At 38.7% G+C, this 26,390-nt stretch overlaps 1 protein-coding gene across 1 annotated transcript in view; it reads right to left on the reverse strand.

Annotated features, from left to right (window-relative positions):
• The window catches only part of LOC141901205 (trafficking kinesin-binding protein 1-like), a 284,033-nt gene that overhangs the window by 144,488 nt on the left and 113,155 nt on the right, over window positions 1-26,390 (reverse strand). The window contains exons 5-6 of the mRNA XM_074788317.1: window positions 22,104-22,220; window positions 7,696-7,799 (exon numbers count right to left, since the gene is read on the reverse strand). Of these exons, the coding sequence (XP_074644418.1) occupies window positions 7,696-7,799; window positions 22,104-22,220 (221 nt within the window). The remainder of the gene's footprint in view (window positions 1-7,695; window positions 7,800-22,103; window positions 22,221-26,390) is intronic.

Consider the following 26,390-nt stretch of genomic DNA (forward strand, 5'->3'; position numbering starts at 1 on the left):
AAAATCATAGAACATGTTATGCCCTACAACTTTTCAATAGGTTGTGGTAATGAAATATGCTTAGGTATCATAAAATGTGGAAAAACTTTTTCCCACCTACGAATGAGTACTGATGACACCAAGATGGCCGCCAATTGCGCCATAATTGGCCGATCAAAAATACCTGTCTCAGGTATAAAACATCCCTTTCCAAAGAATACCCATCACAAATTGCAATGAGAAATGGCAAACCATTAGGAAGCTACAGGACTCAGAATTTTATCACATTGAAGTGTCTTCAAAACTTCCCAAAATAACTCGATTCCGTCTACGGACGGACTGACGAACGGACGGACGAGGGACGAATAGAGAATGCAATAGCCCGCTCAGACTTAAATCCCAAGTGGGCTTAAAACTATCCTAGCCCATTACCAAACTCTGTGATACTAAACATAAACAATTTAATTGCTGATTACTGATGCTGTCAGATGCTATTGTACTTCTCCTTTCCTAAGGGACCCTTTTACCCATCAGAATCAAATGAAATCCAAAGCAGATACAGTACATCCTCTCCCTAGGGGTACTCATACTGTGTACCATCATTGTCCTACTTTAAACAGTTCTTCTTGAATAGCGTTCACAACGGATCACATGAATGACCTCTAGTGATCTTGACCTTTGATCCTTGTACCCCAAATCAATAGGGCATATTCTATCCCTAATTGTTATCATACAATGTAATATAATTGTCCTGCTATCGACGGGTTTTCTTGAATCCTGTTCATAAGGTTTCACATTAGTGACCTCTAGCAGGGTTCATAGTTGTCAGGCCTTGGTTAAAATCAAGACTTATCATCTCCTTTGAAAAGTGAAAATCAACACTTTTTTAATCAAATGCGCAAACCATCAACAACTGTCACGCCAAAACTAACGTCCCATAGAAAGTTCATAACTAACACAACTATCCGTATTTTCCGACGATTAAGCTACCAAGGGCAGTTGTTCAGCCTAAAAAACATTTTATAAAGCTTTGCCGAATAAGCCGAGGCCCTTCATTAGATTTTAATTCTTCACTCAATTTGTCAATTTGTTTGTCTTAATTGACGATGTATGAGGCTGACAATACGCGCCTGCTGATGTGTGAGAGTGTTGTTTATACTACCATTGCCGAGTCACTGTGCTATACATACATATATAAACTTGCACAGGTATATATGTAACCCATATTCATACACACGCGGCTGACTGCTGACGCGTGTATATACAAATGATTTAACAACGTGGTATTAGACCGCAATTTAACAAGTCAGAATCCATCCATCCACAAAATGTTGAAAAATATAAACATATACTTTTCATTTATTTCATAGAAATCAAAACAAATACTGGTGATTATTTTTTTTTTCTTAAATATACAAATAAATACCCACTTGGAAGATCCGCTACGAACCCTGTCTAGTGAACTTTGATCCTTGCATCTCAAAATCAATAGGGTACATCCTCTCCCTATGGGTATTCACACTAGGGAATATCATTGTCCTGCTATCAGAAGTTCTTCTTGAATTGTGTTCACAAGCAGATGTGTACGGATGGATGGACAGAGGTGGATACCAAGTCCCCTGGCGGTGGCTTTACGCTGTACGGGGGACAAAAAGGGAGGTTACATCAAAGGATATACATTTGTTGTTACCAGGAATAATATTCTCAACACGTTCAAGTAAATCTAGGTAATGCTGAAGGTGGGAAGGAGAAAAGGAAATGAGCCCAGGAGTTAACTATTGAGCTAGAAATTTAGATAACAGTAGAAATGAATAATGAGATGAGTAGTACTACATGTATATAGGCACGAGCTTTGGCTACTAATGTTTTTTTTTAACCATTGAAATTTCATTATGAACATAACATTTACAATATACAATGGACAACCACAAATTGTCCGGGGACATTATATGTGGTCTCGGAACAAGAAGAAAAACAAAACAATATTAAGTTAATATAGCGGTTTCATGGCATATTATATTAGTTACATGATTGTTAAAAGTCTACATTCTACAGGTTTCAAGAATCTGGAGGTGTTTTCACATCGTATGGGTCTTAACGAAGTCGGTGGCAATATAGAATAAACAAACATGCTTAAGCCAAGAGGATAAATGTTCAAGTAATGCATGGTCACTCAAAGACGACAATATGCTGTGATAAAAGATGCGCATATACTTATTATTTGTAGATTTACAGCATGGTCAAGATTGTTTCTTCCATGAATGAGGAAATTACATTTATCTTTTTGGCTTAAGTTTGAACACATGTCATACAGAAACATATTTTCTAAGGAAAGGTGAAGGCGATTTCTAAGGTTAACTATTGTGGGTTTACGATATTTGATAAAAAGGTGGATTGTATCAAAACGCAGACTACAAAACTCACATAAGGGATTTGCGTTTTCAAAATTGTGGCGGGAATAGTGTGCTGGAAGCAGTAAATCCACTCGCAAGCAGTTCAGGTTTATTTCATTACTACGAGTTAAGATCGACATATCTGTAGTGCTGTAGGCCGTTTTAAGCGTATTTGATCGAATTCTGAATTTAAATCGAGACAAAGTTGGGAGCGTTCTAATTTCAGGCAAGGTTTTATTCCATCTCTGCATTAGAGAATACATTGGGGATGACATAATTTTGGCAGAGGGCGTCGGTGGAAAAGAATACGGGCGTCTTTCTCTCAATGCACGAACTGGAATGGACCTAAAACTATCAAAGAGGTTAGAAACATAAGGAGGACAAAGTCCGTTTGAGGCTTTGAACATATATATACTTAATCGGTCTATTCTCCGAGATGAAAGGGTCGACCAGTTTAGCGAATGCAATACTTTTTCAGTATTAGAGCCATGTATACAGCCAGAAACAAGTAGGGCTGCTCTGTAATGTAGCCCCTCTAATCTATCTAATGTTGTCTTTGGGGCACTGTTGTATATCACGTCACAGTAGTCGAAATGGGGTCGGATAAATGACATATACATAATATTCAGGTGTCGAGATTTGATAAATTCACTAAGGTATTTGAGAGGATTTAATTTGGATTGAACCTTGGATTCAAGTTCCTGAATGTGAGCCGAGTAGGACAAATTGTGGTCGAGGACAAAGCCTAAGCGTTTATGTTTTATTTTGATAGGGATATTGTCGCCATATAATTGTAATGGTGGATAGTTTTTAGTGCCAGCTTTAGTAAAAATGATATCACAGCTTTTACATGGTTTAAATTTAAGTCCCCACGTAGTAGACCAGTCTGCTATTTTATGGAGGCCTTCCTGAATTATAGTGTTTCCTATACGCGGATTTTTTTGATCGACGGGAATATATATTGACGTATCGTCAGCATACAAAAATACCTCAGCGGATAGATTATCGGGTAGATCGTTTATGTATAATAAAGATATGAGTGGACTTAGTATGGAACCCTGAGGCACACCACTGTTGATGAAATTGTCTTTGGATGGACTAGAAAGGGACCCATTTACTGAAATCCGAATTTTCCGATTATTCAGGTAGCTACTTAGGATATCATATAAGTTGCCGTTGATGCCGTAAGCAGACCGTTTATGTAGTAACAGGGAGTGTGGGATTGAATCAAATGCAGCTGCCACGTCCAAAAATACCGCGCGAACATTGAAATTGCGCTCAAGTTTTTCATGGATGAAAGAAGTTATACACAGCAATTGGTCACACGTAGAGTGGCCAGCGAGAAAACCTGATTGATTCATATATAATAAATTATTAGACAACAGATGATTAAGCATCGGATCAAAAATAACCTTTTCAAAAATTTATGATATTGTACTAAGTAGACTAATGGGACGATAATGTTTCATCACGCTTCATCACGTGAAGTGTCATTCATCTGATGAAGCTTCTATACATTAGTAGCAAAAGCTCGTGCATCAAATAAATAGTTAACCTATCTAGTACTACTCGTCTCCTTATTCATTCAAAACCTGGTAAACACAGCTTCTCTACGAATCTTCAGATAACAGTAGGTGGGGGAATTACAATTAGACACTATAGGGCACAGAAGAATACTATCTTTGAATTTTTAGGCAGCTCATAAATAAAAGGTTACCAGTAAGAGGGAAAACATGAACGAAATTGAATCAAAGTTTATTTACTTGAAGAAAAACGATTAATAATACCTGAAAAACTTATATTAAAAGTAGCTTGCATATGTTGAAGAGGATTCAACTTAAGTTTCTTAAATACATCGAGATAGCATTTCAACATCATAATGATCCAGATATCAAATAACAACTTTTCACCTTTATCAGCTTTAGATATTCTAAAGTCTGTTCACTCTCAAAAGAGCCAGGAAGGAGGGTCACTATGTACTGTCACTGAAAAACACAACCAATTGCAATGCATGTGTACATTAAACACAATCCATATATAGTATAATCATTTTCAAACTTCTCATTCACTAAGTGGCGTCGCTAGGCTCCCCTCATTTTCACTACATGCGTCTGTTTCACTATTGTTTCCTTCATTTGATACACGTCTGAATCACAGGGGCTCGTTACGATAGCTGGGGGTCCAAAATCAAAGATTTGACCCAGTATCCTAGGTACCACCTATAAAAAAAGAAAAGGGAGCTAACATTTTGACATACAAGAATTGACCTTCTCATTTCAACCCCTCATAACTTCGTAACCGATCGACCGATTTACACGAAATTAGATTCATTTCATTCCCAAGAGGTGACTTTTTCGTTTGAGACCTTCCGCGACAAAATCGGATAAGAGACACCCGAGAAATCACGACTCAAATCCGAAAAAAAGAGTCAAAATAGCCAAAGCCGGAATTACTAGGACGTCTCGGAGTAGTCGATTCCCGACGAAAAACGATGAGTTGACGCGGTTCCCGGACGTTAATCTTCACATATCATACATCGCTGGAAAGCTTATGAACTGACCTTATTGAAAAATGCTTTTATTTGATAATCCGTTCCGAAACCGGCGACAAGCGAGGTGATAATACGCACCGAACCGATAAATACGCACTTTAAGCGTCACTGAACCGCCATTGAGGGTGTGACGTCACGGGCTCTGAGGACTGATAAATTCGCGATACGTGATTGGTCGACTGAATATGTCAATTATCTAGCGTTGCATGCTGGGATTTCTCATGACGTCACGCAGTTAATGGCGGCCGGAATACACTTGGAAATCGTATTTATCGCATCAATCTGGATTATCAGCTCGCCAGTCGCGGGTATCGGAACGGATTATCAAATAAACGCGTCTTTCAATAAGGTCAGTTCATAAGCTTTCCAGCAATGTATGATATGTGAAGATTAACGTCCGGGAACCGCGTCAAATCATCGTTTTTCGTCGGAAATTGAGCACTTCAAGCCGTCCTAGTAATTCCGGCTTTGGATATTTTGACCCGTTTTTTCGGATTTGAGTCGTGATTTCATCGGGGACGGTCTCAAGCGAAAAAGTCACCTCTTGGGAATGAAACGAATCTAATTTCGTGTAAATCGGTCGATCGGTTACGAAGTTATGAGGGGTTGAAATGAGAAGGTCAATTCTTGTATGTCAAAATGTTAGCTCCCTTTTCTTTTTTTATAGGTGGTACCTAGGATACTGGGTCAAATCTTTGATTTTGGACCCCCAGCTATCGTAACGAGCCCCTGTGGTCTGAATCACTCGATTCTGAAGAATCCGAATCAGCAGCTATATTGATGATAATCCTCTCTATTTATAAGTCTATTAATTATACCTCATCCCAAAATTCTTGTTCGACCTTCACTATGATTGCAGGCTTTTTCCAAATCCTCAGCTGTGACATTAGGGATTGAAATCACAGTGGTATGGAGGGAATCTCACAAATTCATGTCCATGTTTGGTAGCAATGGTGTCAATCTTATATTTTGGAACTGGCGGAAGATTTTTATGAATGATTGTCAAAAACTCAGCACGAAGATGTTGCTCGTTGAAAGGTATTTCCTGTTTCTTTCACCACTCAACCATCATATATTTTGTTGAACTCTTTGTTGGTGCCCTATCTAAAACAACACTGTGAAACTTGACGTTATCTATAACAATAATCAGTTTTTCAGTAAACCATTTTTCTAAGTTTTCTGCATTCATTTCATCGTGATAATGGTGACCTGATACATTTTCCTCACAGTTGGTACATCTCCTTTCACTAAGCCTGCCCTTACATAATTCAAAATTTTACATGTCCATGTCGTCGATGTCAAGTTTTGACGTCTCCAATTTTCTTTTCTTCTTTGGCGTCGTAAAATCACTCTTTATTCTTTAGATTGTACTTCTATCAATTCCCGTTACAGTCTCTAATCGCTGCAACCAGTTTTTCAATTGAATAGAGGGGAGTTGGTTTTTTCTCTCAATCTCCATGAATTTTGTCACATTATAGATGACAGTTCTTGCCTGTCTTTGAAGTGCACGCCCTGATTTTGTTGCAGATTTTTAGAATATTGAATCCGACAAGTAAAGATCCCTTCACTATCCCCATTTCTAGAAATTTCGACTGTAAGTAACCCTTCGACCGTAAATCGATGTGCAAAACGTCACAGGTCTATGTGTACAAATACAAGCTATTTGGCAAAATATTATTGACAAAGATGTAGGATGGCTTCCTGCGATTATATAATGAGCCCTATTTGAACATCGTGAGAATCATGAGAAGATGTATTGTAATAGTAATGGATGTATGATTATATCAGAAGCAGCAGGCATAAATAGAAATGATAAGTAAATCGGATTATTTTGTATCAAGAAACGAAATTCTTAATATGGACTTTCCTAAATTTACATGAGTAGTGCATGTTTAATAGGCATCAAGAATGGTACTCTAGAGGTTTAAGAACAAATGAAAAGGACTGATAACTTATGGATTGAATTCAAATGATGGGAGAAAATTGACTAGTTACAGACCGAAAATAAGGACGGAAATAATTAAGAAAAAAATTGCTTTTTTCTCAAATTATGAATGGAAATGCATGCCTATCTTTGTCATGAAGTTTTTGGCAGAATTTCAGAGAAACCGTGCTCCAAGTAATCAAAAAAGCCTAAGATGTCCCCCTTGATTGAATTTGCAGTTTCCAAGAAAACTTGAACTAGGCCACGCGCGAAGCGCACTTTTCATATACATCCGCAGATCAATACACCACAATGCAGCGAGTCTGTGTCTAGCATGTGTATGAAGCATGAATATACGTAAAAGGGCATGAGTTCTTTCGAAACGAAATGTAGTTCCAACAACAAGTAAATAACCAAATATATGAATAAGCAACAGATTCCGATGAAATTCAATAGGCTTAGAGCTTTTATTACTGCATTGAATGTTTTAAAAGAAACTAAGCCTCCTTTTTAAGTCATTTTGTACCATAGCAGGAAAGTTTCATATGTGATAACAAAATTGACTTTGCTGAAGCAAAAGTCCATGAAAATGGCGGATGTATGCACGATGTGTAAGTCTGATATAAAAGAAAGACACTGACATGGGGATGTTGGTGGAACGACGAAGCTATCTACAACCTGTGTAGCGCCGGCATGAATTTTATCGGCAGCTACAAGCAGTCAATATAAAAATTTTTAAACATATAATTTCAATATTCAAATGTTTTAGAAAATATGTTCGATATTAGGGGTATGCAGGTTTCACTGCTGAGAAACATTTCAAAAAATATTTTCCAAGTGATACATACGTGTGAGGATGTATATTCGTTTGATGGCCATCTTCTTCTAAGTTGTTCGTATAAAAATTAAGCAAACCATCTTTTAAACCAATCTCATGCTTTAATTGTGAAACCTGAAGTTTAAAAGCAAAATTTCTTAATACCAAACAGAATACACTGCATACAGAAACTTGTGCATGAGAAAAAAGAGCTTCCTGTAACTGATTATTAATAACACACAAAGTCTATTCACAACGAGTTGACGTGCGGCTTTTTCTCCACATCAAAGAGCAGCTACTGCTGTGAGCTGTCAGATAGCCGCTACACAAATGATCCATCACAGATGTGCTGACCCACTGCAGCCCAGCGTCCACCAAGAGTGCATAACTTGCATCTCCAACCACTCAGTTCTTTAATATTAGACAAGTCAGTTTAAAAATGATTTGGTTGACAAATTCATTATAAATATCAGCGATGATTCTTCGTCTGAATTAGATTCAAACTATATAATATGGATGCATCCGCAAAAGAGAGTGACTGGATAGAAGATTGGAGTTCAATCTGTGCCATCTTATTATCTAGATATAATATAGTGCCACTTCTCTATGACAGGGATGAGAACGCCGACCTGTAAAATCCGCGGGTTATTTTTCTTGAGTGACATACGCGAACCAGCTGACGGCGTAGCCGTCAGCACTAGCGAGCGCCGAAGGCGCGAAGCTATTTCGGGGTGGTTTGGGGGCCCTCCCCCAAGAAAATTTTAGAAATTAAATACGTTTTCCGAGCACTTAGAGCGATCTCGAACCCATGAACGACTATTATATTTTGGAAGGTAATGGCTAGTTCCAATGTGGTACATCCTCATTTGATGACATTCAGCATCTCATGCATTACGGGTCGAGCCCTGAATTATTGCAGTAAAAATGCGCCGATGAATGCTCACTAAAAATCATCACCAAGTAGTGTATAATATCCGAAAGCGTTCGCCACACACACGCAGCAACAGTAAGTAGACCTATATATGTTACTACTGTTGCTGTGCGTGCGTGTCTGCAACCGATCGATAAAATACATACAAACTCATCGTAGTACAAATGTACATACAAAATCACTGTGTTGCAATGAATATGCATTGAAATGCGATACTTATACGTGACGATAAGTAAAACAGGCACTGAACGCTTTTACGGTTCACCTGATTACCGATCGCGCCGGACCAATTGAGTGAGATCATCACCCCCCCCCCCATACTTTTACATCATTTTTGGACTATTTGGAAAATTGATATTTTTCAATACTGAAATCCGCGGGAAACCGCGGATCCGAGGGGAATTCTCATCTCTGCTATGAGTGAAAACCACGAAAATATCAGTTGTCTAAATGCCTAGAGTTCTGTGAAAATATATTACAAAAATATGTGACTTGACATGTGTTAAACCCAGATATATCTTCTTGCGTTGAATATTCTGTGAAATGAGCAAAATCCTCGAAAATTCTCTCCTTAATACTACAACTACAACTACAACTATTTTATCTGGATCACTGCCAGGCTTTGCCATCCATCAACTCTACGTCATCATTCAATAAGAGTGTATAAAACAACAAGATAAACTTAAATTCTTCTATATTCCTAAGACTGCATGTCTTGTGAAATCTTGCTAGTTATTCACTCTGGCTGAATGTGTACAAAACCATAGCAACAAGCCATTTAACTGGCTCAGCATGCACTCTGCAGCAGAGTTCACTACTGTAAACTGATACCTCTGTGGTCAAAAAGCCGCACGTCAACTCGTTGTGAATAGACTTTAGCATTCACTTTTCATGAAATAATGCAATGTTTGGGTATTATTTGTGAAACACACATTCAGCTTAAATTAACTACGCACGATACAATTGAAAAATCTACACACACAGGCACTTTTCAGGACCAGATACGATTGGCAAAATACCCACTATTTGCGGATCAAAGTATAATCAAGCAGCCTGTTGGCTGATACAGTTCCGCTCTGTTATGATTTGATTTTGCAAGGACCACCATTCAGCCGGCCCACACAAGAAAATATGGCTAGAAAAAGTTTTGATGGGGAATTTTTTTGTGTTTAGCTGGCAACCATGCCAGGAAGTATTGTCATAGTTCCAGGCATTCAGAATCACCTTGTTGCCAAAATGGCATTTAACCTTTCAATAAAATTTGGAGGTCAAAGGTCAAATTTTTAATTTTACTTATTGCAGTCTCTAGTTTCATTACAGATTAAATTAGATACAAACAAGTTGATTTTAAATGCGATATACACTCGTATGTTTCTTAAATCAATAAGTAAATGTGAAAAATTCTATAACGTTTAAACATTTAATCCTCGTCAAAGCATTGACTTTTCGCTAATTTTGTAAGTAAGGCATGCATAGGGGCGTTATTGATGTAATCTATGTCAAGGTTGACAAAAAATATTGAAAGTCTTATAATAAATGTATTTTTGTTGGGTTGACACTTGAGGCCAAAGCCAATCATTGAAAGCCACGGTAATGTCTACTCCGTACTTTCAATTGTCCCCAGCATGCTGCACTGTAGATAAGCACAAGTATCCGCCTTACTTACTGGTGGTGGCATAACTGCATGTTTTCCTTTCCAGGTGAAGTAAGCGAACATTAGTATTTTCTCTCTCTCTCTTTGAGCTATCTGGATCCCTGTGGTTTCTACTACTCAACTCTATATGTAACTGAGGTTAGGCGACTACTGAATTCAAGAGTGCATAATATCCCATCGACTGCATGGTCATTCATGAGTGATTAAGCAATACTCCTCCGAGACCATATTAAAACAAACCAATATTATCTTATTTTACTAAAAATCCATTCTTGAACTTTTAGTGTCATTTTAAGAATAATCATGTGTCAAACATGGATTTGACCTGCGTATAAATATCTCTTCATCTATTAGATTAACATTCTTGTCAGTGACATTTAAAATTTACAAAATCTAAGATTATTAATTCACTGACCTAACAACTCTTCAGAGTCTGTGGAAATATTTTTCACATGACTTAGTGGATTTATTTATCGTCTGGAATTATCTCATGAGTCGTGTGCCATAATTTTGCTTGAAAATCCGTCTAGATATCATGTTTCAACTTGGATATTAGTTCAGAAACTTTGTAATGTAAATATTTACTTCGGTATCCTTTGAAAATATTCACTCTTGAATGCAACAAGACTTCAAAACTGATTTTCATAGCTTATTTCTTCATTTTCTTGGGGTAAGTTTGGAAAAGTTTTGCTCTTTATTCACTCTTGCCTTACTATAGTAACAAACAGCTGGGGTCCAGCGAGTCAGCGATGCTCATGGTGAGTTTGACCACTTACAGCTGTCAAGATCAATTAAATTGTTGTTGATACTAGCTCTTTGAGAGTGAAATCCCGCGATCATATCCACTGGGATAGACTTTAGACATGGTGCACTGTAGAAAAGCACAAGTCTTCAACTTCATTTTGCTTTCTGTCGGTGGTATAACTGCATGTTTTCCTTTCCAGGTCACTTAGTGAGCATGTTATGTTTTCTCTTTCCCATTCAACTATCATATGCTTGGTGCACTGTAGATAAGCACAAATCTCCTCCGTACTTTTGCTTTCTGGTGGTGGTAAGTGCAAGTTTTCCTTTCCAGGTCATTTAGCTAGCATGCAATAAAAGCCAAGGTAGTCAAGATTTATTTAGAGTATAGTTAAGCCAAGATGGTTAAGCCAAGATATTTATCCCAACTGCATGCCAACTACTGTTAAGTGACAAACTGTTAGGGAGCATCTCAAAATTTCAATAGTTGTGTCAATTAGAATAACTGTCTAATTCTTTTTTACCCCTCAAGGCACTCTATGATTAGACACATGCCAAAGTTAAAACTATTGATTTTATAATGAGCAACCACAAACAAAGATAAGTTCTCAAGAGTGTGTTTTGTCTTTGGAATCTGTCGAGGAGGTCGGTAAAACTGTTATTGGTGCTCCAACAAAATCCTGTACATTGGATCCAATACCCACATGCTTGCTGAAAGTGGTGGTGGACAATGTGACCCCATCTATTACTCAAGTGATTTATTTGTCACTCAAATCTGACATTGTGCCGGACGCCATGAATTGTGCGATCATTGCACCCATCCTAAAGAAGCCAACGCTGGACGCAGAGATTCTCAAGAACTTTAGGCCAATCAGCAATCTATCATTCTTATCAAAGATTCTAGAACGGATTGTAGCTGCTAGAATCAGTGATTATATGGACAAGCAAGGACTACACGATTACTTTCAGTCTGCATACAAGCCGATGCACAATACTGAAACGGCTCTACTCAGGGATCAAATTAACATATGCTGTTTGCTTGATCGTGATCAGGGAGTAGTAATTTCAATCCTACTTGATCTCAGCGTGGCGTTCACACTGTGGATCACACTGTGCTTCTAAATAGGATCACAGATGTCCTCGGTATATCTGGTGTTGTGCAGGAATGGTTCATATCATATCTCTCTAACCGATCGCTTAAAGTCGCAGTTCATGGCTGGTGATCGAGTTCACATACACTCAAGTATGGTGTGCCCCAAGGTTCCGTCTTGGGGCCCCCACTGTTCCTAATATACATTTTACCACTTGGTTAATTGATACTGTTGTTCGATATCAATGGGCACCGTTTTGCAGACGACGAACAACTCTACAAGCTAATTAAGTCAATCCGAAATGTGGAAGCTGTGTCCCGTCAACTTATCGAAGTAGAACACTGTCTAGCCATATTTAATTGGTACAAAGCAAATTTCCTCATGGCTAATGCCACAAAGACCGAATTTTTCCTACTTAGAACCATTCCCAGACTCAAGTTAGTAAACATCAAATCACTGGCAGTCGCTGGTGTCCATGTCCCATGATCCTATGCGAAACTTGTGCGTAAATGTTCGATGGTCACACCATGGATTAGCATGTGAAGTCAACTATCAGGGCTGGATATTTCCATATCCGTAACATTGGACTTGTTAGGAAAATCCTTACACAGAACACTACAAAATCACTCCTTCAGGCACATGTAGTGTCTACACTGGACTACTGCAATAGTTTGCTCATGGGTTTATCATGTGATCTTTTGTACAACTTACAAAAAATCCAGAATTGCGCAGCGCGTCTGGTATATCGAGTTCAAAAGTGTGTGCACATATCGCCATTTTTAGTTTCGCTTTCATTGGTTACCAAAGGCTGGATAGAGTAAAAGATATTGTTACTGACTTTCAGAGCCTTGAGTCGTGCTCCAGGTTATATCAGTGAATTATTCGAGTTCTACAAACCCTGTCATCAACTAAGATCTTCTTTGGCTAAACACAAACATTTGGAACCTCACATTTTTCCTTGTAGGAGCACGTTTGAAATTGTTTTACAATGGAATTACTGCTCGATAAAAATTAAGATTATTATTAATTTGGCGCCCTGTTTCGGCTGTCTAGATTCCTCACACATGGTCATGTTATTTGGTCCTTATGCTTTATCACATGAGACTGGTGGTGGTATTGTGCTGTTTTCCTCATCAGGCTTCAGCAATGGATGGCGAAGAAGTCCCTCCTGTTACCACACTTAAACGAAAACATGATCTATGCAATCAAGATCTATACAATTCCGTCGACTATTCAAGCTGTCTCATTTGTCAGGAAGGGGCTGGAAGTTCGAGTGAGAAAATGAATCTGGCATCTGAAGATGGGAAGAAAAAAGTGCAGTACGCTGTTTCTGAAAGAACCAGTCTTATGGATCGAACATCTCTAGCTATTCTGAATAGACTTAGAGCTATACCGGATGAAGATTAGCAGGAAACGGCAATGAGATGGCATAAAACTTGTCACATAAGTTTGGTATCAGAGAGAAGCTTATCTTGCATATGTGAGAAAAAAATGAAGGAATGAACAGTTCATACAACCGTGGCGGCAGGTTAATTGGGGGCTTTGCATCTTTTGCCAGCAAATGAGAAACAATCACCTTCATAGCATAATGACTCTGTAGTAGTATCACTGAAAATAATCAATCTGTCAAAGGAGGACTACGTCATGTCTGTTAGGATGGCCAATATTGTAGATTTGATAGCTACAGAAGGGAAGATACCGGAACTACCGCTTGACTACATTTGAACGGAAATTCACTAGAAATAAAGAGTGTCTGCATCCGAGTTCGGATCAAATTCAGAATAACCCTGGAGACATTGTGCTAGAGGATCTGTCTGCTGTCTGGGAAAGGTGTGGGAGAGGTAAGTAGAACTTTGCAATGAAATGGAAAGAGTTGTGCCTCAGAAGCTTCTTGTCAAGAAGGCAAACACTTTATGCAGCTGTTATTAGAATGTTATTGACGAGGAAGGGTCACTCAAAAGACCACGAAATCAAAAGGCAGCACTTCCTCTTTATCCCAGCAACAAATCACTGTTCATTATTGCCAACGCTTTGTCAGATATTTGTCAGATATTATACAAAAGGATGAGAGTACAGATGAGTCTACATCCACACTATACCTTCTATCACTTGATGATGTTCAAGAAATAGTTCATTCTGCACTTCAGCTCCGAGCTGACTTGGATAGGATGCCTGGTCGTGATACTGCATGGAAAGGTCTTACAATGGCAGCTGTGGAGGCAATAGTTCCAGATTCCTTATACTTCTTTCTGTCCGTGTTGTTTGGTTGGACCAGCATGCTGGCAACTGAAGATGAAGAGACTGACCGGAAAGGCTACAATTTTGGTGCCCTACAAACGTGGCCGACTAATCCTGGGATCAGCAGACATTATAGATGTCATAGAATCCACACAAAGTCGCCAAGAAACTTGTCATTGTTTCAATGGAATGCTCGGCAACACGGACCACCGTCCCTAAGATCCTTGGTGAATCGTGTCCATGGGTGGCAGGAGGCTTTGCGTAAGGAAACCATAGAAACATTGCACCACCTTGATACTGCCAAGCTTCCAATTGGTATTAGAGCTGCCCCTTGAATGTTAGACAGTTCTCACATTGAAGTAGATGATTGGTTCAAAAACAGTCAATGTGAGAAGATAGCGAAACAAATGGATCATGTATGGGTACTCTCTAGGATGGACAACAGCAATGGCCAGAGCATTCCTCCATAGGCAGCTATCAATGAATGCATCAGCATTGTAGATCGTCCACTGATGACCATTGGAATGGCACCAATGCCACAGCAGATGAATATGGTACAATTATCACAATCAATAATCGATTTGTCCTGCTCAGCTGTAACCTCGGACAAAACCATAGAGTCCTTTTTCTTTGATCAGCCAAAGCTAAGGAAATCCTTTGGAACTGCAATGAATAGGATGAAGTCGTTGTGCTTCTTGAAGGCCTACATATCACGTTCAACTTCCATCGTACCATTGGCCAGCATATGGAAAGTACTGGTCTTGATGATGTATGGGTTGAGTCAGAACTGTTTGGACACAACGCCATCAAGTCAGTGATGGATGGAAAGCGTTATTACAGGGCCATTCAGGGACATGTCTGGGCTCCTACTAAAAACTGACCGGAGGTATCAAAGCGGTGGGTAGTTGGGTGTTGAAGTGGATAGTGTAGTGTGATCTGTGTGCATTTGTGGCCAGCACACAGATCACAACGATCATAGTTAGTGTAGTAATATACGTCCAGGGAGGTATATCATATGTTCAAAGATCCATCTTAACCATGGATCCCCCAGATCAGTCCCTCAGATAAGTATTTGTATTTGTATTTTATTTGCAATCTCATAAAGAATACTGGTAGCAATTACAGTAATACATATGAGCAGAGATAATAATGAGATTGCCAGGGACCAGAATAATCCGGAGATTATTGAGTCGGGTCATGAGTATGATGTGAAAACTAAGTGTCAGAAAATTTTGATTTTTCACATCGTCTCAGATCGTTTTTCAGCAGATTTTACATTGAAATTTCACTCAGAAAATCAAACATCGTTCGATGTTTTACCATTAACACACTGCTAGTTCCAAGATGAGTCAAGATGCTCATCATCTATTCATTTGCACAAGAAAACAATGTAAAAGGCGCCACGTTACAGGCCGCAAAAGCCGTTTTTCAGCACTACATGAGCAGCACACTATCGGGCAACAGATATATAAAACTTCGTTAACCAAAATGATCGCATTTTAAAATAGATCAGGAAACGCTTTTATGGTCATACCAATCTATCCATAAGATGCCATTTTCCTCAACACCCCCTTTTTTTCAACGGCTCTGTATTGGTGGGAAATCCAACTAAGGTCAGAAAATTATGATCCCTGTATTGAAGCTTGTGGCACAGTTCAGAAGGTTTACAGTGTTTCTATATCAGTCGTGACCCGAGGATGCCAGGGTCTCAACCACTGTTAACCATCTGAAATCACTCACAACCAAGGATACACCATGGATGAGATAACAGGAAACCTCGTAACTGCCCAAGAGAAAGATGAAGAGACAAGGTGTTGCAACATATAAGAGAATGATAAACTGCGACGACCGTGCCATTTTTTGATCCCTATAAACGTCAGAAGTCGAGGACGTTTGCAACTCTATACAAGACACATGTGCAAGCTGGAAAGCAAAAACACGAAGATAATCAAGGCAGACAGACAACTGATCCAGAGACTGTTGATTGCATCACAGGCGGGTCGAACGGTTGATCTACAAAAAGTGTTGGAAAACGAACTATTGGTCGATACCTCAGATGAACTGCATATCAAAGTCAGCAATGCACTCCCTTTTGACAAAAGACGTGGCATTGAAAAGCTCAAAGGAAAACCGGACAACACTGGAAAAACATAGCCCATCATAGATAGTGATGCTCTTATTCAGTCCATTGGGAAACCACAGAAATGCAAGATGTTCAGTGATTATGCCAGAAACTTCGAAAAGACTGTGGTCAAAGAGTTAAGTGGCACAGTTACTAGAATTGATCTTTGTCAATCAAGTCTGTTACAAGATACAAAAGAACTGGGCAATATAGACCAATCCGGAGGGTGATAGATAGATCGGGATGATATCACAATGCAAGAGACAAGGAAGAATTTTATTTCCCTTGAAGACAACAAAGGTAACAAAGAAGACCTTGCAGGAAGCCCTTGTCTAAGACTAGCAAAAATCGAACCGGAGACGGAGAAATTTGGGGCAGCAACCCACACGGATTCTCCACAACACGAGGGGTTGTCTCAACATTACAGCCCAAACACGAGGCCGATACAAGAATTATCCTGCACACCCTAGAGGCCATTCAAGCAGGGTTTGAAAGTATTGTAGTGAAGTGTCGTGACACAGATAAGCTCCTTCTGCTTCTTCCTTTCACTAGGGATAAAAGCTACCAAATCTGGATGATGAGTGAAACCAGTAAGGATGTTGAATGCTATCCTATTCATCCCATAAATCAAAAACTTCCACAGGCAGTGGTAAACAATACACTTGGGTTTCATGCAATATCTGGTCGTGATACTATCTCATCATTTGCTGGTCAAGGGAAGAGATTGTGCTTAGCTGTTTACTTGAAGCACCCCGAGCTGTTGGAAGGCAAAGGCAAGGATGGTCCACTAGCCGGATTGGTGAGTTTGCATGTCTCCTGTACAATGCACCAACTCCACCTCTGGCGTAGACAGAGGAAGGCATGACTTGTTTAATAAAGGCAAGAAGGCAATGAAACTGTTGCCACCAATAAGGGATGCACTGGGGTCGCATGCAGTGCGTGCAAACCATCAGGCCAAGATCTGGATACAGGCAGACAGGACTATTGTGGATATCCCAACTCCCCATGACGCAACAGGCTGGCAGGTTACAGACACAGCATTAGAAAAAGTGGGGTTCAGAAAGCCACCTGTTCCACTCAGCTGCTTGGAGCTTGTAACATGTGGATGTAAAACTAGGTGTCACATCGGAGCTAGCAAGAGCCTCCGAAAGGGACTGCCATATTTACCTGCATGTGGCTGTGATGCAGATGTATGCCACAATACTGCAAGTCAGGGCGAAACATAATTACTTACAGCTATTCATCCTTAACCCAGATTTCTTATTCAAGATAAAACGCAGATTGGATGTTGATAGGTGGAAGATAACATTGACTTATTTTCAGAAATATTAACTTTTTCATAATCTGACCCTTAAATATGACCTTGTAGGTTGAATTCCATTTGACGAATTGTAATAATTTCATTTTGTATTACTCTTTTGGACACAAATAAACCGGAGAAGTATCGATTATCTACAAAAATATATGAAAATAACATTTAAAGAATGGTTTATTTATTTTTCGCCTAATCCAGGCGATAAGGAGTTATGGTCGTCTTAAATCATGGTATCCTTCATGATTACCTATAAATTTGGAAATGAACACTCTCATATCTCACTTAGTTTTCATCTGTCTAACCACACCCCAACATTATAGGACAATATATTAACAAGGCAAGCTTATATAGGTCTGCTGGGTGATTTGAAGAAGCTACATACCTATGGGTGCCCCCTTTTGGCCAAATCCAAAAAAATACTTTGTAGGTACTGGTCCATAGAACATTCAAATTCCCAGGGGCACCCCCTGGGGGACAAATCCAAAAAATGGCTCTGACGCAAAGTTGACAGACGCACAAACGAACGAACAAACATACTGACGGACAACGACGGCTCACCCCCTGACCTTCAGTCACAGCGGAGCTAAAAGAGGAAACAAGAGCCCCAAGGGGCACTATCGCCAGCCTGTCAGCTTTTCATAAAATGGCAAATGATGCATTCTGTAGGTTAAATTTGTCCAAATACACTCCCAGCTCAGGCTAGTCAATCCCAGGCTAATAATTTTCACAATTCAATCGTGTTTTCATAAGTAGCACAGACAGTGATTGCGGCTGGCAGGAACAAATACCTCAGATAAATCTTTTCCCTTGGTCATATTGATTTGAATGCGGAATAGAATTGAATTTTCTGAAATTTGCTCAACAAAACAAAATAGAATTGGACTTGCTGCTTTACCTTATTCAATCAAGTAAAATTGATTGGATTTGATATTTTTTTGCAGAATAAAATTTGATTGAATTTGCAGTTTGAGCACATGGCGAATTAGCATATCAAGGTCATCCATCCGATTTGAGAAAAAGCTATTTTTCCCGGACTTTGCAAAATTGGCAATGATATTTTCTGTAGTGCAAATAAAAATATTCCTCCCCAAAATCCAAATCAACTAAAGATTTCACAGAAATCGATATTGAAATACAATTTTAGATCTTAAAATAAAACCCGAAGTAAAACGGTAGACGATACCGCGGGTTCACGTGAACACCTGCTGATCTCTGCGGCTAAAGCGAAGGAGTCTTTGCTTTCTGATAAGCTCTTTAAAAGAGATATTTTTGCAATCAGATTTTCACGAAAAAGCTCATATAAATTTTAAAGAGACCCTCTTTCAAAATTCAGCTTCATAGGGGTTGGAGAATGGATAATCCTCTAATGAATGATTTAAATGAATATATGCTGAGTTGCACAGTCAAAGAGCCATAACTCTGGAAACCATGGCATTTAAATTCACACCATTTGTATAGCAATAGGCTCAGCCTACGGCTGGCCTAAAAACTCAAAAGTTGACCTCAATTGACCTTTGAACTTCAAATTCGACCTTAAAGGTCAAGTGCGATTTCGGCAACCGAGTGATACAGAATCCCTGGACTATGACAATACTTCCTGGCATGGTTGCCAGCTTTACAAAAATAATTTGCCATAGGCAAAGTAGTTTACCTTTCTACTATCTAGAAGAACATACAATTATACATGCATTTTGATTTCAACTTGCGTCCTGGCTGCTAGTTTTTGTTTAGATACGTCCGGAAAACTATAAGGGCTCTGGGAAGCATGACACAAAATTTGATATTGGGTGTGATTTAGCAATTCTTTGTATTTAGCATAAAAATCCAAGAAGCCAATTAAACAGTTCCAAAATTCTCATTTTAGGTCTACCAGCCCATTTTCTTCCTGATGAATGTGGCAATATTTTCCTATAGGTATAGATTTTGTTCAATCAATGCTCTATCCAATCATTCCAGCCTTGAATGCAGAGAGGCCTAGATGATGAGACAGCACAAATACTCATCAGAAAGTGACAAACAATGATTTATTGACTTTCTGAAATTGGCATATAATATATTTTTAGAACAAATAAACGTAGAATATTTTATCATACGGGAGTCTCCTACAATTTTGAGGTCTCTGAAAAATTTCAACCTCAAACATTCCGAACTGAATATTTAGTTTAAAAACAGAAAATGTCAAAACTTTATTGTCAATTAACTGTTTTTAAAATGGTAAATTTCCCGTTCTAGAAGATTTAAAAACCTTTTGAGTATGTGGAATTAAGTGGACACCTTTCACTCCTTTGCTTACCCAGATAACGTAACGTATAGTACCTATATATACTTTATTGTTATGGTTTTACGTCAAGAAACTGCGATTTTACCAAACCTTGACCAAGTTATATAATATTTTAAGGTTACCTTAAAATATTAACGTAAGTATCCATCGAAGAAGTATCTAACGAAGTTAAAAGAGGGGCACAGTTATTTATAGTTGCCACAGAAATAGTTCAAATGATTATCCACAACAATAAAGCGTTCCTAATAAAGCTCATTTCAATTAAAAACTTACTTCTTAATTAGGAACAGACAGCGTATGACAGTATTTATAATACGCGCTAGGAGAGCACAATAGTGCAACGCGCGGTTATACGTGAAAACAGAGTATACATACACTTTGCCGTGCACTGCGGTGTGTATGTATGTACGTTAGATATATGGATTACATATCAGCTGATTTACGTAGTGTGCGGATTTTAACGTGTATGCGCTGTTAGGCGAAGAATGCCAATATACCGCAAACACACCGGCAAACACACTAATTAGCCTACGGCAATAGCAAATGAAAAAACGCACACGTGTGGAACCAATTAACTCTCATTTCAACAAAAATGATGCCAAACATTTGTCGACTGCTTCCTCTGAAAATGCCGGCTCTCGTACTGGCGCCATTGTCTATTACTCTTTCAAAGAAAGAATGTATTTTGTACGAGTCGGTGAAAATAAGACAATGACAAGACAAAGCCGGGCTAGGACTATAGAAATATAGTCACACTTACTAAGTTCGAGATACTAAATTAAGATAGCCGACTATTTTAATCCTCACAACCGAACAAACTAACAGCGAACTAAGCTCGGCACAAATATAAATTGAATTGCTCGCCATTTTGTGACTCCCGAAATTACGTCAGAGGTGCCGAAATTCCCGGAAATTCAGAGAATTTCCCGTATTCACGTCAGAAACTCAAATATAGGTCAACACAAGTAACTTATGGAAAGCGAAGAATTTTCGATGTTTTTTGCGTTTTTCTCAAAAAATATTGCATCATCCGTTCGAAGCTTACCGACCTCCGTGCATCAATTCTACTTGCTTCATGATATAAGACAACCCCGTAAGTATTACCACTAAATTTTGTGCCATCAGAAGTTTCTTAGGGGATCACGGCTGGCTGACTACTGCACAGCGTGAATGTTCAAATACAGAAAATGTATCTATAACTTTTCTTCAAATTTCGGGAGGCGGGTCCCGTAAGCCAAGCTATTAAAAAAAGGACTTACTATGCAGAACTGTTCACTTCAACAATTCAACTGGGCACTATGGTGAGACTAGAGCCTCAGACAGTGGTAGGCACGAACAAATATGGCAGATTGCTTTTTTACCTTAAACTTTAGGTAGAGTGAGATATGGCCGGTTTGAGTTCAAAAAGATGATGTGTATCACTTTCAAAGACTTTTTAATCCGACAACTTCAATGAAAATCTATGATAAAGTATTTATTTCATTCAAAACACTTATTTCACTGTATGAAAATCACACATATTCATATATGTTGTCATCGTAGCATGTGCAGTGTGAGACACTAGAGATATGCCAGCGCAAAACAAGTAAATTAATGAGCTAGTGACAGCCAATAGCATTCAGTCATTTCCGAAAAAAATCATCCACACCTCAGACTTTTATGATTCCAATAGGAGGTCGAGTAAACATGACGTCCTAAAAACAGTAAACCCTTTCGCTACGTGGTACACGGTGATCGCATTTTCATAGAGAATTTTCATAACACCCATGCGCCTTCTATCGCAAAACCTTCGAAATACTTCAAATACTTTGTACAAAGAGTCGTTTCGAAATATATTTAGTGGATCAATATTAATTAATATATTCTCTAATTGTGCAGGCTACCTTGCTACACCAAAATCACCAAAAATTTCGATTTCTGGCTCAGTAAAGTGGGTGGATATAAGGCCAGTACTGAAAGGGTTAAGAAAAGTGTTAACAGGGAAAGAGTTCTTGTAATTTTATCAGAGGTTGTCAGAAGTAATTCCCATCATATCGTAATGGTTTTTAGCAAGAACTGGAACTAACCTTTTCATTTGCAGAAATTATTTCTTCTTCTAAACATTGGTTTCTTGAAACAAGTTCTTGGTTCTTTTCAAGTAAGGACTGCCCAATTCTTGCAGCTATTTCTAGATCACTTTCTTTCTACAAAGAGTAACAAGAAGTTAATAGAACTATAACTAGAACAGGAAGTCCAATGTCTTTGAGGCTGACGCTACGAAAAGTATCCCCATGACTATCGCTGTGGGTCATCAATTTATATCGCATTACTCTTCAACTTAGTAGCATGATTATCTATTCTGTCAGATTTCCTAGTGAGATTTATTTTTAGCATGTCCGCAAATTTTGAATACATGAGAATTATCTTATAAAATTCCTCACCAGACAATGCTGCCCTCTATAAGAATAAATCATGTGTTGAGTAAATAACAACTTAAAGAATAATTGAAAGGCTGAATCCAAGAACATGTCTATCGCACTTTTGAGCTCAAATGTCTACTTTTACTTAGTAGCCACTTGAGAACAATAAGCAATTTATAATATCGGCTACTTTTCCAGTAGTATACATTCAAAAACAGTCACTCTGAAATAGTCTACCTTTCAATTCAGTTGGTTTTCTATAGTAGCTGTTTGGAAAAGTCTACTACTGAAAAGTGACCATTTTAAAACATCATGTATAATATTATTCCAAGCTTTTCCTTATTTGACTGGCACTGAAATTCAAGTGGTGCCTGTCATATGACTTGATTTGTTGAAATTGAATTGGATTTGATATTATTTGATAGACAGTTGAATATCACTCCCTAACCCTTGCCGTATGTCTTGGCAAGGTTACCAAGGGTAACTCTTCCAGGTACATGCAGTAAGAAATATTTAAAAAATGTCTATAGTGGTGTGTTGAAACGGGTATGAAGGTCTCACATGCTCGACAGGTAAGGGAGACATGATCTGCTTACAAGTGACCTTGTTAATTCGTCGACAGGTTACACAATTGTATCTCACGGTGTAAGCTATACGCTGAACACCAACAATCCAAAAGAGTGATCGGACCTTCGCGATAGAAGCTGATACACGGTGGTGCCCTCGCTGGTGAATGTGTTCAACATACATTTGCAAAAATGAATGGTTCTGAGGAACTAGAATGGGGGTGTAGTGTTCGCCATCCAGAATACGCCCTCTAATTCGCCAAATCCCATTTTGGTCTTGAAACAGTGAGTATCGAATAAATCTTTTGAAGATATAGTCGACTGATAATTGAGCTTGAGGGTTTCTTATCCAAAATTTCAAAGCTAAATCACGTTGTTCTAGTGATAGAGTGATCACGACTCATAGCATTCACTTCACCAGTCTTAGGATCCCAATCCAACAGTGCGAGTATCCGAGCTGATACACCAAGTAATAAATCATAGTTCTTGAACTGAGTAATATCGATGAAAACAGCTATGGCATCCGCCTTGCACTGAGGACCATACTGCATTATGTCTGCGGTATCATCATCTTCAGTCATTACAGTATAAAGGACCTTCTTGCGCTGCTCCGCCATGATTTGGACGCATGATTGATGCACTGGCCACAGTTGAAACTCAGTGTATAAAAACTCGGGACTATCCTGCCATGGTAATCCAGATTTCAGTTCTCCCAGAGAACATCCTCTTGTTATGCGATCAGCTATATTGTAACCTCCTGAGATCCAATACCATTGGTCAGGACTTGTGTGTTCCTGGATCTCGCCTATTCGATTTGTCACAAATGTATTAAAACCATGACTCTGGCGCTGTATCATGGCACATACAATCTCACTATCCAGGATGAAAATGACAAGCTCAAAGTGTAGTCTAGATTCTTTTATGATGAACATAGCAAGTCTTTTACTCAGAACAGTGCCTTGAAGTTCAGAACAGACTATAATGAGGACATCCTCAGACTCTACAGGACAAACACGAGATTTCGAGGCAATCAGGTGACAAGAGTATGAGCCAACAGTTCTCTTCCACAAGTATATGCACAACAGCCAAATGAGTTCATTGATGAGTCTGAAAACATAACAAGCCATGGGTCTCCAGTGGCATTGGCAGGCTGTATGCAGCGGTCAAAGTGGATCTCCTCCAACTGGAACATTTCATTGAAGAATTTACGCCACTCTACCTCTAGGTCGGGTGGCATCGTCTCATCCCACTTCTGATCATTACCGTTCGGGTTGAGAGACATTTTCCTCTTCCACATACGGCTCATAAGAATTTTCGCACAGATCGTAAAAGGAGCTAGTCATCCAAACGGATCGTAAATCCCGTTGATCTGAGAATTCCCCTGGGAGTGAAACACGCTGGGTTTGTTTCAGTAATCTCTCCGGGACGTAGGTCAGGCTTTGTACGTACTTTCTTGACTCGCTTCGAGAAGTTTATGTGGACTTTGAATAGTAGGGGGTCATTGCTGGACTGCCATTTGACACCAAGAACACAATTTTGCTCACGTCCGAGTGAGTGTCCAGAATTCGCTTCAATACCAATTAACCACTCTTTCTTTTTTAAATTGCCAATCGCTAGAACCTCTTCAATATCTGTAGTCAACTTCTTGGCTACTTCATTAGTTGTACAACGTATATCTGGTCCTTGATAACATTGGCTGCCTCAGGGTAGTCATTTTTACATAGTTCAGCTGTTTTACGCAAATCTATTGCAGCCCAACTTGCAAATAGTTGTACTGTGCTCCCCTCTCAGAAACACTTGATATCAGCTGACCAAATCAGTTTTGCCGGGTCATTGTGAGTGTCAGGTTAATACAATAAACTTCATGATCATATGGTTTATGCTCGTTTTGTTACTTAATATTCAGGTAAGATCATAATCTTCTTGAATTCATTATGAATATGTCTGTGATTTTGTGGTGCATGTGAGTTTCCTGGGATAATTTTGGGAATTATTTGTTTTTATGCTACAATTTAATGGTGTTGCAATTCAGAATATTCAAGTTTTTTTGCGTTTAAAAGTAGCGGTGTACCTATCCTGAGGATACGTGATCTAATTATAAGCTTATTTTCTAATCATAATTACCCATATGATTCATATTTCTAACAGTAGACATAAAATATTCTAATGTCAGCCATTAGCTGAGGCTACACCCGATTTGTTCATTTTCAGTCCAGAAATTTAGGGGGTTATCAAATAAACGGTCACCTACTATAATTCATGCAAATTAGGTCATTTCCAAAATACGTTAACTTCAGTAAGAAAATTTGCGGAACTTTTGGTTTTTAGAACAATAATGAGGGGTGGTAGATAGTCATTCAATTCAAGTCATGATTTACCATATGTTACTTCCTGATTGTTGAAAATCTTGCAAGAATGGCGCAACATTGACACTGGCAATAAATGGCAATTATCATACCATAAAAACCAGCATTGAGTTTTTGATCCTTGATTGTACCACTAAAATATTGACCTCAACTTATACACCGAGTACAGTTTTCTACTTAGAATTTTAAGGTCACAACAAAATACTTATTAATGACGTTTTATTACAAGTTCTACGAAACAAAAAGACTTTGCTCACCTTCTCACTGCTATAATAGTTACAATAATTATTAATGACAAATAAAGTTTTTAAATAAAAAACCCCTTTCAATTCAACACAGCTTCACTTGAAACGATGTATTCATATAAGCGCGCTCATAGCAGCGCTTAATACATTAGGCTGAGTGTGTGTGTAATATTCTATTGATTAACAAACAGCTGCAATCAGGCTGACCCGCGGTGTGTGTGAAGGTGCACATCGTTATCAAAACAAACTATTCAATTACAATGATATGAGTTATTATTCTCGTCAGAGAAGGGACACGACGTATAAGCGGGATATATGTTAAAATCATGAATTGCAGGCCCAAAAATCGACCTCAACTTATATGCTGCATACACATATATGTCGGTTTCTACGTTACCGGTACATACTTTTTTGTACATATTCATAATTAAGCAGCTATAAAATGCCGATGAACAATTGCATGTTTACAATCAGTATGTTTGGCTGCGATGGTTGCCTGGGAACACCGGTAACCAGCCAATTTTTTCGCTACTTTAATGTTGATAAAAAACAATATCAAAACAAGCTATTTTAGTGATATTTGCAAGCTATTGGACGTTTACATTTGCCATAATTACTAATCCCGCAAGATAATCAAGAACCCGGAGGTAATGCAAGCACTTCCACACAAATTTATTATTCAAAAGATACCGGCGCATACACAGACCATATCTTTTGCAAGACATAAACAATAACAATAATCAACCCATGTGGTCTAGCATGAAATGAAAGAACCTC

Source organism: Tubulanus polymorphus, chromosome 1, assembly GCF_964204645.1.
Source record: "Tubulanus polymorphus chromosome 1, tnTubPoly1.2, whole genome shotgun sequence".
NCBI classification, from domain to species: Eukaryota; Metazoa; Nemertea; class Palaeonemertea; order Tubulaniformes; family Tubulanidae; genus Tubulanus; species Tubulanus polymorphus.